This window comes from Eleutherodactylus coqui, chromosome 11 (assembly GCF_035609145.1).
Source record: "Eleutherodactylus coqui strain aEleCoq1 chromosome 11, aEleCoq1.hap1, whole genome shotgun sequence".
NCBI classification, from domain to species: Eukaryota; Metazoa; Chordata; class Amphibia; order Anura; family Eleutherodactylidae; genus Eleutherodactylus; species Eleutherodactylus coqui.
This window is the reverse complement of record NC_089847.1, coordinates 108,288,938-108,301,636: the sequence shown is the minus strand read 5'-3', so window position 1 is coordinate 108,301,636 and position 12,699 is coordinate 108,288,938. Positions and strand designations below refer to the sequence as shown.

The 12,699-nt window shown below is 48.4% G+C and overlaps 1 protein-coding gene across 2 annotated transcripts in view; it reads left to right on the top strand.

Annotated features, from left to right (window-relative positions):
• KIF18A (kinesin family member 18A) overlaps positions 1 to 12,699 on the top strand; it is a 91,590-nt gene that overhangs the window by 27,280 nt on the left and 51,611 nt on the right. For both annotated transcript variants that reach the window (XM_066583230.1, XM_066583229.1), the window contains exons 2-4: positions 989 to 1,347; positions 8,730 to 8,887; positions 11,502 to 11,606. In XM_066583230.1, the coding sequence (XP_066439327.1) occupies positions 1,023 to 1,347; positions 8,730 to 8,887; positions 11,502 to 11,606 (588 nt within the window). In that variant the 5' untranslated portion in view covers positions 989 to 1,022. The remainder of the gene's footprint in view (positions 1 to 988; positions 1,348 to 8,729; positions 8,888 to 11,501; positions 11,607 to 12,699) is intronic.

Sequence of the window (12,699 nt, the reverse complement as noted above, 5' to 3'; positions counted from 1 at the left end):
TCTCTTTTCAATATGGAATCTACATCATACCTTGTTATTACGTATAATCTAGTACTCTTGGTTTCTTAATAGAGATGAGCGAGCATACTCGGTAAGGCGATATACTTGAGAGAGCATCGCCTTTTTCGAGTATCTTCTGGCTCGTCCCTGAAGATGCGGGGATTTGCAGTGGGGATCGGGAGAGAGAGAGAGATCTCTCTCATTCTCCTCCCCGCTCCCCTGCGTGTCCCCCCCCCCCCCCCCCCCACGAATCTTTATGGACGAGCCAGCAGGTACTCGAAAAAGGCGATGCTCTCTCGAGTATATCGCCTTACCGAGTATGCTCGCTGATCTCTAGTTCTTAATTGTAAAAACTAGTGACACAAAAAATCCCAACAATTTCTCCTTCTCCCTTCCTCATTTTTCTCAGTTTTGAATGTAATAAAAGGCAGGTTAGGATGAAGAACTCTTCTGTAGTGAATATGGCCCAGGGAATCGGCCAGTCTCTTCTCCCAAATACACATTATATGAAAGTCGGCAGGGCCAGCTGACTGTGGGGGTGGGGGTCCAACTCTCTCGATGACCGTTATCTGGAGTCAGATCTGGCATGTTGTATTTCAATATAGCTGCTGTTTTGATCCTTCAGAATTTAGGCCTCATGTCCAAGCATGCATAGCTGCCTCTTCATTCGTTTCAGTGGGGCTAACGTAAAAAATGAGTTCAAGCGCTCGCCCGTCTGTCGGCCCCATTAAAACTGATTGGAACAGCACTGCGCAAGATTGAACCCCTTCAGCTAAACTTTTAGCACCTAGCTTACAGATAGTTGATAAGTCTGTCTTGGGATATCCACTGTGTGAAGTACAGAAATGAGTAACAACCCTCTTTGTAATCTGAACATAGAAATATAAGCACTTATCACTCGAAGAGTTCTGGATCACCACAGCCAGAGATTATTGATGAAGTTGGTAACTTAGTCTTTTTGTTTTATTATTCTTTCTTTGTTTCCTAGGATATAACCCTTTTCGTGGATCGCAAATCAAAACATGGCTGCCCATGAATCTGACCACTGCAGCCATGTCAGAGTGGTGGTCAGAGTCCGTCCTCCAAACGAAAGGGAGAAACTAGCCAATTTCACAAGTGTGGTACAAGTGGTCGATAAACACATTCTAGTTTTTGACCCAAAAGTCGAAGAAGTAAACTTTTTCCATGGCAGGAGCGTTGCCAGTCGGGACATAACCAAAAGGAAAAATAAAGATCTGAAGTTTGTGTTTGATTGCGTCTTTGATGAGAACTCAAACCAGCAGGAAGTTTATGAACAAACCACAAGGATCGTGCTTGACGGAGTACTGAATGGATATAACTCCACTGGTAGGTGTTGTAGTGTCTATTATAAGGTAGCAGGAAAATATGTCCGTTTTTGGTAGGTCATGCTACATCTCAGTATGACCCAATAGGACATTAAATCTATTGGACAGCCCATTATTCATAGACGCCTCCGAATCAGAATTCTGCTTGTTGCTGCTAAAATCTGTAATAAAAAGACTAGAGATGAGCGAGTATACTCGCTAAAGGCAATTGCTCGAGCGAGCATTGCCTTTAGTGAGTACCTGCCCGCTCGAGACGGTTCGGGTGTCAGCGCCAGGGAGCGGTGAGTAGCGACAGTCAGCAGGAGGGAGCGGGGGGAGAGAGGGAGAGAGAAATCTCCCCTCTGTTCCGCCCCGCTCTCCCCTGCAGCTCCGCCCCGCTCTCCCCTGCAGCTCCGTGCCCGCTGCCGGCACCCAAACCTTCCGTCTCGAGCGGGGAAATACTCGCTAAAGGCAATGCTCGCTCGAGCAATTGCCTTTAGCGAGTATACTCGCTCATTTCTAAAAAAAAGACCAATCTAACGGTTGCTACCGAGACAGTCTACTTGGGCTCCTATAGTGATTTCAGGACCATCTGCTACACTTTATTTCAATTTTTTTTTCCCCATGACATCATGACAGCATACGCTGGAGGTTGCTCACCTGCTGACCTGAAGGGACAGGAAGAGGCAGAGTATAAAAAGAACCTCCCCTCCACCAACACCAGTGTTTTTCCTGTCCCTTCAGGACAGCAACGGCAGAGCTCCAGCGACGCTGTCCCATGCCGGAGGAGGACTTACCGGCGAAGCGGCGGCGTTTTTCTTCGGGCAGCCCCGGCAACCCCAGTGGGAAGGACCCCATCTGGGCGCTTTCCGGGGACTGCGTGGGCCGGGGTCCAAGTACGGGCTGCCGGCACCACTGCGGCCGTCATTTCAGGCGGCGGCCGCCATCTCCGGGTCCAGGGCCGACAGGGCGCTCCAGGGGGGTCTCGGCGGAATACAGCGCGGTGACATCAGACGCTCCGCAAAGGGGGCGTGGCCTGCGAAGGGGGCGTGGCCTGGCGCGGCCGGCGCCGAATTTAAAAATCTGCTGCCCCTGCATCAGCTGGTGGTGTTTCCCCACGCTAAGGAACGATCCTAAGTACAGGAAGCGTTCCTGCAAGACGCAAGATGTCGGCCAGAGAGGACCCAGAGACCCTCCAAACTGTAAGTGGTCCGGTGGACCAACCTACACCTGCACTACATACACTTCCCGACTAACAGAGTTTCCCTTGTCTTACAGGACAGGGATACTCAAAAACCGAGGGAGGCTAGACGAAGGAGTAAAAAATGTCCAGTATGTCTAACCAAACTCGACGACTCCTGCACAAAAACGTTATGTGCTACCTGTTCCGCAAAAGTTATGCAGGAGGAAAAAACTTCCCTTATGGCCGAAATTCGGTCAGTCGTCCGGGAAGAAGTGCAGTCCTCCCTCTCGGACCTCCAACCTGGGCCTTCCGGGGTTACACGCAGGTCGGTTCCGGCGGTGTCTGAGTCCGACTCCGACATAGCGGAAAATATGGATTTTGACGGGGAAGTGACGCAGGAGGACAAAAAATATCTTTTCTCTACCTCAGACATGGATCAACTGCTAAAAGCTGTACGCAGAACCATGCAGGTGGAGGAAGATGTGCAGCAACCCCGCACAGTCCAGGAGGATATGTTCGCGGGGTTACTCCCGCAACGGAAATCTTCATTCCCCGTAAACGCCACGCTCAAGCAGCTGATTCTAAATGAGTGGGAGAGCGTGGATCAGGCTCCGCTAATCCCTAGGGAATTCAAAGAACGCCTTTTGTTTCCGGGAGATGAGGTGTCCTTTTTGGACGACATACCAAAAGTCGATGCGGCAATTGCCATGGTATCCAGAAAGTCCGGATTACCCTTTGAGGATACGTCCCACTTAAAGGACCCGTTGGACCATAAGGTGGACACAACCATGCGTAAAGCCTGGTCTACCTCCGGTCTGATCATGAAATCCAACATCGCGGCCACATCCGTGGCTCGTTCCATGGCAATCTGGTTGGACCAATTCGCAGCCCTAGTCGACCAAAAAGCCCCTAGGGAGGAGTTCGCAAGTGGCATCCCTCTGCTACGGATGGCAACAGGGTTTCTGGCGGATGCTTCAATGGAAACAGTCCGCTTCGGAGCCCGCATGGCAGCACTATCGAACACCGCCAGAAGGGCAGTGTGGGTAAAAGAGTGGTCGGGGGACTCAGCTTCCAAAAATAGGCTATGTACCCTACCGTTCCGGGGCGGGCGCATATTTGGACCAGACCTGGATCGTCTGCTGGAGAAAGCAGCTGACAAGAGTCACGGACTACCTGCCACCAGACCACCCAAGAGACCCTTCACTCCTCATCCCTCGTCCACGTACGCCGGGAAGGGGAAGACCGGAAGATGGTCTTATCCAAAGGGCGGAAGGGGTAAGACTTTAACTTTTGTCCCTCAGCCCATACTTTCGGAGGATGCCTATTTTCACATCCCTATTTACGCCAACTCACAAAAGTTCCTGAGGTTTGCGCTGAGGGTGGAGGGGGAAATCTGCCACTTTCAGTTCGTCTGCCTCCCATTTGGAATCTCCTCGGCTTCGCGAATTTTTTCCAAGGTCGTGATAGAAATGGTGGCCTTCTTACGAAATCAGGGTGTCATGATCATCCCCTACTTGGACGACTTCCTATTGGTGGCAGATTCCCCGTCTACTCTGAGATCACACTTGGAGTCCACATTGCAATTATTTAAGGAACTTGGCTGGATTATTAACGAGTCAAAATCCAACATGGAGCCAGAAACCAGGAAGAAATTCCTGGGTGTCATCCTGGATTCCAGTCTACAAAATTCGTCCCTTCCTCCCCTAAGAAAACATCTTATCATAGAGGAATGTTCCAACCTCTATAAAAAACATAGGGTAACGATAAGAGACGCAATGCGGATCCTGGGACTAATGACTTCGTGCATTGGTGTGGTCCCCTGGGCCCAGTTCCATAGTCGCGGACTCCAGTCACTAATTCTCCGGAATTGGGACAAGTTGCAGGCTTCGCTTGATCAGACAATCCCTATTTCGGCGGAAGCCAGAGCTTCACTCCGTTGGTGGGTGTCATCGGACAACCTGTCTCAGGCATCCGATTGGAATTTGGACCCGGCAGTAATAATCACGACCGATGCCAGCGCCAAAGGGTGGGGGGCCCACTTTAAAGGCAGTTATGTACAGGGGGCCTGGGACGTTCACGAGAAAGCTAGCTCATCGAACTTTAGGGAGCTTAAAGCTGTATGGAAATCCCTGCGTAGCCTGCAAACACGATTAGTGGCGAAACATGTGAGGATCTTCTCAGACAATATGACAACAGTATCACTCATTCGCCACCAGGGTACCACCAGGAATCCTCCACTACAACGACTGGCGGGGCGGATCCTTCAATGGGCGGAAGGCACAACAAAGTCCCTATCGGCCTTTCATATAAAAGGAGCCGAGAACTCAGCCGCGGACTTTTTAAGCAGAAGGAAAGTGGACCCAGGAGAGTGGGAACTCCATCCAGAGGTGTTCAGCCTTCTTGTGGAGAAGTGGGGGGTACCAGAAGTAGACCTCTTTGCGTCAAGCGCAAACACCAAATGCCGGCTTTTCTTTTCCAGAGGCGCAGAGAAACAGGCCTTGGGCACAGACGCTCTCTCTCACCCCTGGGATTGGGACCTAGCGTATGCCTTTCCCCCTCTACCACTAATCCCGCTCCTGCTAAGGAAATTACTGCAGTCAACTCTAACAGTAATTTTTGTAGCACCATATTGGCCCAAAAGACCGTGGTTCCCCCTCCTGAGATCCCTGTCAGTGGGAGAGCCCTTCCACCTTCCAACAAGACCGAACCTACTGTCACAGGGCCCTCTTCTTTACCCAGAAGTTCACAAGTTCAGGCTTACGGCCTGGAGCTTGAGCGGGTAAAGTTCCTAGGGAAGGGTCTTTCCCCTAATGTTATTTCCACCATTAGCGAGAGCCTTAAACCCTCGACACACAAAATCTACTCCAAAGTCTGGAAGAAATTTTCGGAGTGGTTAGGCCAGGACATCCAGCAGCTGGACCGGCCAGACGTCCGTAAAATCTTAGATTTTCTCCAGGCGGGCCTGGATAAAGGTTTGAGTCCGAATACCCTCAAAGTCCAAATGGCGGCCTTGGGGGCATTCTTCGATCTCGCGCTGGCGGAGCACAGGTGGATTAGGAGATTTCTTAGAGGGGCGAGCAGATTACATCCATTCACACGGCCCACGGCACCACCCTGGGATCTGACCATAGTCCTTCAGGCCTTCTGCGACCCCCCCCCCCCCCCCCCCCCCCCCCATTCGAACCGATTACGGATCTATCCATCGCTTGGCTGACGTACAAGGTAGCCCTGCTTGTGGCAGTTACGTCGGCCAGACGCGTGGGGGAAATCCAGGCCCTCTCACGAAGGGCCCCATATATGACTATCCACCCAGACAAAATAGTTTTTTCTTTAGACCCGTCCTTCCAGCCTAAAGTATTGTCAGATTTCCACAAGGGCCAACCAATAGTTATTCCAGCCTTTTGCCAAAATTTCAAAAATGGAAAAGAACAAAAGCTCCATAATATAGACGTCAAAAGAGCGGTACTAGCGTACCTTGAGGCAACGGAAAGTTTCAGGAAGTGTGACAAACTTTTCGTTCAATTTCAGGGGCAGGCCAAAGGAAAGGCCGCTTCTAAAGATGCGATCGCCAGGTGGCTCAGGAGAGCCATCCAGGAGGCTCACAAGGCCAAGGGCATCCCCCCTCCAGAAGGATTGAAGGCCCACTCAACGAGAGCGGTGGCATCCTCTTGGGCGGAGAGAGCGCACGCGTCGATTGAGCAAATCTGTAACGCAGCCACATGGACTTCAGGCCATACTTTCATTAAACATTATAGGCTGGACTTTAAATATAGTCAGGACGCATCCTTCGGTAGGAAGGTGCTCCAAGCCGTAATCCCTCCCTAAAAAGCCCATGCCACTTATTTGGTATTCCTCCAGCGTATGCTGTCATGATGTCATGGGGAAAACGGGAATTTTTTCTTACCGATAATTCCCTTTCTGGAAGACATCATGACAGCATACGGGCTCCCCCCCCCCCCCTTACCAACATGGTTACCCTAGTTTGTCCAACACATGAGGTAATGTGTATGCTTTGACTTTGTCTTCTGAGGTGTGTGATGTCAATAAAAACACACCTTCTGGTTAAATAGCTGGTCACTGTGGTCATTTGGAACGCACTGGTGTTGGTGGAGGGGAGGTTCTTTTTATACTCTGCCTCTTCCTGTCCCTTCAGGTCAGCAGGTGAGCAACCTCCAGCGTATGCTGTCATGATGTCTTCCAGAAAGGGAATTATCGGTAAGAAAAAATTCCCGTTTTTTTTTCTTGCAACTAGTAGCACATTAGGCCTCCTTTGACTGTTAAAACTACAACCGTGCGTAGTGGTCTTTATTCACAAGTACCAGAGGAGCCAGGGTGTAGCGAGAAAACATTGTCTGCACCATTAGTTCACCTTCATCTGCCTGAACTTTTGACACCTGACAGGAAGGGTTCATTGATTCATGCTGCTTGCACCAAATTCTGACCCATCAGCACGGTGCAACAGCAATCTGCATTCATCTGACCAGGCGATATTTTTTTCACTGTTCAGTGATCCAAATTTTGTGCTCTTTTGCCCAAAAATGGAGTGTTGCTTTTCTGTTTCTCTTGGGCCTCATTTTCACGGGCGTGAATACGCCTCGTATTTTGTGAGTGGTGCAGAGTGAATAGAACCCATTGTTTGCAATGGGTTTATTCATATGTGTGTATTTTTACACGATTTACAGACACGTGGGAAAACACAGCATGTCCTATTTTAGTCCATATTATGGACCGAAACGGGCCATTAAAGTCAATTGGCCCATAGAAATACTCGGAAAATACACATGATGCGCGCATATTTATTGCATATCTACACTGGAAATCTATGGGGCCCATTACGTTTTTATTTTGCATCTGAAAACTCAATGCTCGCGCATGAAAAAGACGCCACATTCACAGAATGCAGTGTTTGGGTCTGTGAATGCGTTGCATGTGAATTACCCTGTTAGTCCAACCGTACTAAGGAGTGCCAAGTTGGGCTTTTAGGCACATTAGCTGGAGCATCAGTTCAGTTACAGCTTGCTTAAGTGCTTCACAATTTTTGACCTCCTTCTCGTTTACGTTCACATGGTTTCCTTCTTGTTGGATGTTTTTTCTCACTCCCAGCAGTATCGGTATAATCTCAAGACTGTTGCATGAGAAAACACCACAAGGATGGAAGTGTATGAAGCTCTGTCCCCAGCTAGGCTCTCCCCGATGACCAGGCCTCGTTGGAAGTGTATGAAATCCTGGGCCCAGCTAGGCTCGCCCCGATGACCAGGCCTCGTTGGAAGTGTATGAAATCCTGGGCCCAGCTAGGCTCGCCCCGATGACCAGGCCTCGTTGGAAGTGTATGAAATCCTGGGCCCAGCTAGGCTCGCCCCGATGACCAGGCCTCGTTGGAAGTGTATGAAATCCTGGGCCCAGCTAGGCTCGCCCCGATGACCAGGCCTCTTTGGAAGTGTATGAAATCGTGGCCCAGCTAGGCTCGCCCCGATGACCAGGCCTCGTTGGAAGTGTATGAAATCCTGGGCCCAGCTAGGCTCGCCCCGATGACCAGGCCTCTTTGGAAGTGTATGAAATCGTGGCCCAGCTAGGCTCGCACCGATGACCAGGCCTAGTTGGAAGTCTCTCAGATCACTTGATTCTTTTCCCATTTTAATGTGGATTTATGCTGAATTTGTACTCTGGGGTCACTGGCCTAAATTTTAATGCAAGAGAAGCTTCGATTACAAAACGGCCTTTAATAAAGTGGCCATTCCAATTAGTGTAGTAGATGGCGATCTACTAGACGACCCTAGAGCTAAAATTGGTAGGTATTCATGTAAACACACCAAACTGTTCTCTGGCTAACTTCAAGACACAAGTGGGAAATCTGCCCTTTTGTCGGTATGAGTATCGCTGTTCCTGTCGCCGGTCCTTTTTTTTTTTTTCTAGTTAATCGCTCATTGAGGCAGCAGGCGTATTTGCAAAAGGGGCATGCATAACACTTTCAGTAGTGTGTATTGCATGCTTTATATGCCTGTCCATGGTTTTCTGGTAGATTGTGTAAACCTCCATACTTAAACACTTCAGACCAGGCCTCTAAATAGTATACGGATGGCAGCAAAGGCCAAATTTTAGTGTTTATAGACTGCTGAGATGTGCCTGCCACCCCTGTATACCTGTGCCAGTGGTTTATTGTGCCATTTATCTCTGTATTTTGTTCAGTGTCAGTTTTTAGCCTTTTGTTTTGTCTTCTTTAGTGTTGGCTTATGGAGCTACAGGGGCAGGCAAGACACACACAATGCTGGGTTCCCCCGAAGAACCTGGGGTAATGTATCTCACCATGATGGACCTGTACAACCGAATAGAGAGCATGAAAGAAGAAAAAGTTTGCAATGTTGCTGTCTCTTACCTGGAGGTTTGTGTCCTTTTTATTTTCTTGCCCTCTCTCCGTCATGCATTGATAGCATCCGCATTAGTCATGTGTTCTGTGTGAACAGGTCTGATTACGACGGTCTCAGAAGATCCTCGCTCTCTGCATGTCTCTGTATATGAGGCTTGTTTGGCTGGTAAAGATATGTCTTTGATGGAGAAAAATGTGCTTACTACGAATCTTTCTTTTATATTGTGTCTTGTGAGAACAGCGTGGATCCTCTTTGGCCCTTTTCTTTAGTGCAGTAATCTATAATGGCGCTTTCTCTGGTAATTTACATCAAAACAAAATGTATTTCTGAAAGACGCTCTTTACAGTATGAGGTTTTCTCACCGCACTGTTAAATCTCTATGAGCACAAACAGTACATTGTTGGAGTGGGCCGTACAGTAAATTCAGTCAGGGCAAATGATATAGTACAATGTGTTTCAACCCTCACAGGGGTCTTCATCAGATGCAAGAACACTATCCATACGTAAACTTTAATTTGGTATGTTTAGTACTATCTATGAAGTTTGTGTGCACTGTCACAGTGTTCAGTGACAAGGGTACTCCCCGTGGGGATGAAGGAATCCCTTGTCACAGCAGTGGCAGAGGATCGCGATGTTCTTCCATTGCCTTCAATGGGGGGGCGATACTGCAGCCGCCCCATTGAAAGCAACGGGATGCAGGCAACCCCGCAGTGATTTTCGCGGAAGGGCTTGAAATATAAGCACTTCCCTGAAAAATTAGCCTTCCTGTGTGTGTGTGTGTGTGTGTGTGTGTTAGTTAGTTAGTTAGTTAGTTAGTTATACACACACTCACCACCCTCCGCCACTGTCCGGGCTCCCGCGCATCTTGTCGCTTGATCTCTGGCACTGATCTGAAGCACTTTCTGCTGTCCGGGGATTTGAAAATCCCCGCCTCCAGAAAGTGCTTGTCTAATTGGCTGAGCGCTCAGCCATTCATTGAATGACGGCTGAGCGCTGCCTGTGATTGGTCAAAGCGCCCAGCCAATCAGAGGCAGTGTTCATCCATTCATTGAATCCGCAAATCAAGCCGCCCACAGGAATGCATTGGCATCCGCAGGGCAGTAAAAAGCATGCGGATGTGATTTTATTTATTTATTTTTTCTCCAGCGTGCGGATCGCACGCGTGGGAAGAAATCACAGCATGCTTAGTTTTCCTGTGGAAGCCGTCTGATCCGCGAACCATCCGCAGCTGTCACTGTGGAAGGGCCGCGGGAGACTTGAAAAATGAAAGCACTGCGCATGCGTCGCCTGGCACGCCCGGACACATCCGCTGCGCTGAAGAAAGAAGATCCGGCCTATGAGATTGAAGAGAATGTATTAGCACCCGGCAGCTGACCCGTGGCCCACCGCCCAACTATCACTCCTGTGCTTTTACATGTGCGCAAAAGTCGTTCCAGTAAAAGTTAAAACTCTGCAATTTTATAAAACGCGCTACAATGTAATTTTGCAAAATTCTCTTATGAAGCCTTTTACTTTGAATCGCTGGAATACCTCTTTAAATGCGACTGGAGAGATGGCAGCCCCTGTAGTTATGTGTAGACAACAGAACATAAAGATCTACAATCGAGAAATAAAAACAGATTAGAAGAATGGAATATGTGTCACTATCTGTTTTATTAGTGGGGGGAAAAAATACCCTAGGTGATTCCTTCCCTTTAAAACACAAGTTTGCGTGCCGTAATTTGCGACATGCATCCTTGGCTTAACGCGTCCTCTTTAAGTACACACGAAAGCTCAGATGATAAAGGAGAGCAGCTTTAGGCCTCATGTCCACGAGCAGGATGGATAATGCATGTGGGAGCCTGCAGCGGAATCTGACCCTGCCCGTGGCTGGCGATCCTGCTTACCTGTCCGGGTTGTCTTTTTTTCTGTACTGCGGAAGTGCCGGCCGTGGCACATGCGCAGTACTTTAAAAAAAATAGGCAGTTTGCTTTTCTGTGGAATCTGTGGCCAGTCCGCAATGCCACTTGTGGATGGGCCACGGATCAGATGGCTTCCATTGACTTCAATGGAAGCTGTCCATGCCGGAACCGCACTAAAATGGAGCATGCTGCGATTGGTTTCCGCATACGGAAAACAAATCCGCATGTTTTAAATTCAAGTATGGGCGCCTATGGTTTCCTATGGGCGGCTTGAACTGCGGAACTTTTGCAATTCAGATCCGCCCGTAAACCTAAGATAATACGGTTGGTATAATTGGTAGAATACAAGGGTGGTTTCCATGTGCCTGCATTATGTGAATGGACAAAGCAGAGAGTCCACACCTCACTTGCATACTTCAGATGCTATGGATGGCACGTACACTTGTTGGACTACATTAACCAGCATTACAATCTTAAAGTAACCTGCTCACTGTAGACAGGTTGTTTTTTAGGGCCGTAAAATAAACTTGTGGTAGTACAAAGACATCACTCCTATAAGCAACTGAACTCATCCCGTCGGTGTCATTGTTATAGAAGGGTATTAAAGGTCCAGGACTTGGAGAGACTTTCTGGCAGTTGTGGCCGGGACTGAATAATAACCTAATGTCATGATAAGTTCTGCTTTATATCTACAAAGTACATTCTGAAATCCCCTTCATTGTTTTAGGTCTACAACGAGCAGATCCGGGACCTTCTTGCAAATTCTGGTCCTCTTGCTGTTCGTGAAGATGCTCAGAAAGGAGTAGTTGTCCAAGGATTATCATTACATCAGGTATGTGCCTAGTGATGGTGGATGAAAGCATTTTTAGAGTACTCCTTAGGACTCGCACAGGCGTATGTTTGCTGAGTATTACACATGTGTGTAATATACATTTATAATTTTTACGCACGTAATGGGTAGCAAATACACATGTAACATGTATTTACTGCACATTTTAAACACAATAGTCTATAATGGGTATATTCTGCACCAAAACAGGGCAAGCGTAATACATAAGTGTGACTGGTGTAACGTTAATTAATGGGCTTGTTACATGCGTAATATGCAACAAACGTACAGCTGTGTGAGTGAGCCCTTAAAGTTGTAGATCTCATCCATATTCCCACCCTGCTGCGTGACAATCTAAACAGTACAAAGGTTCTAGTAACAAAGTCTGATATGGTTTGCATCCCATATCCAGCACCCTATAGGTTTAAACTAAGGATTGTTGCATACCTCATCAACATTTGCATCCTCTCTTCCACAGACCCCCCTATTATATAGTTTAGGGGGTAGCACTCCACCCTCATCCTCCTATACTGAATGTGTAAAGCTGCCCATACACAGAAGTTGGATTGATGGCGTAGCAACCATGGAACAAGCAATTGTCTGGCAAGCACTTGGTTTGCACATGCAGCCACACACACTTGGCCATATTGGCTGTATGTGTTCAGTGACAAGACAAAGGCCAAAAGATCTTGGAGATCATTCTTACAAAGGATAATCGTTCTTGGACAAAAGATCCCTCGTTTTCATGAAGACTCTTTTGTTAAACTATTAACCCCTTAGTGACCACCCTATCGTAAAACTACGTCCTGCTATTGCAGGACGTGTATGGAGGGAGGTAGCGGCGCTATCTCCCTCCATACAGCGCGGGCATCAGCTGTTTATTACAGCTGACACCCGCGGGCAATAGCCGCGTTCGGCCGATCGCGGCTATTAACCATTTAAATGCCGCTGTCAATTCGGTGAGATCGGGGCAGCCGCGCAGGTGTCATGGCAGCCGGGGGCCTAATGAATGGCCCCAGGGCTGCCTTAGCGGCCTGCCTAGCAAGCCATCCACACAGGGTGGCTTCATAGACTGCCTGTAAAAAAGCAGTATGGC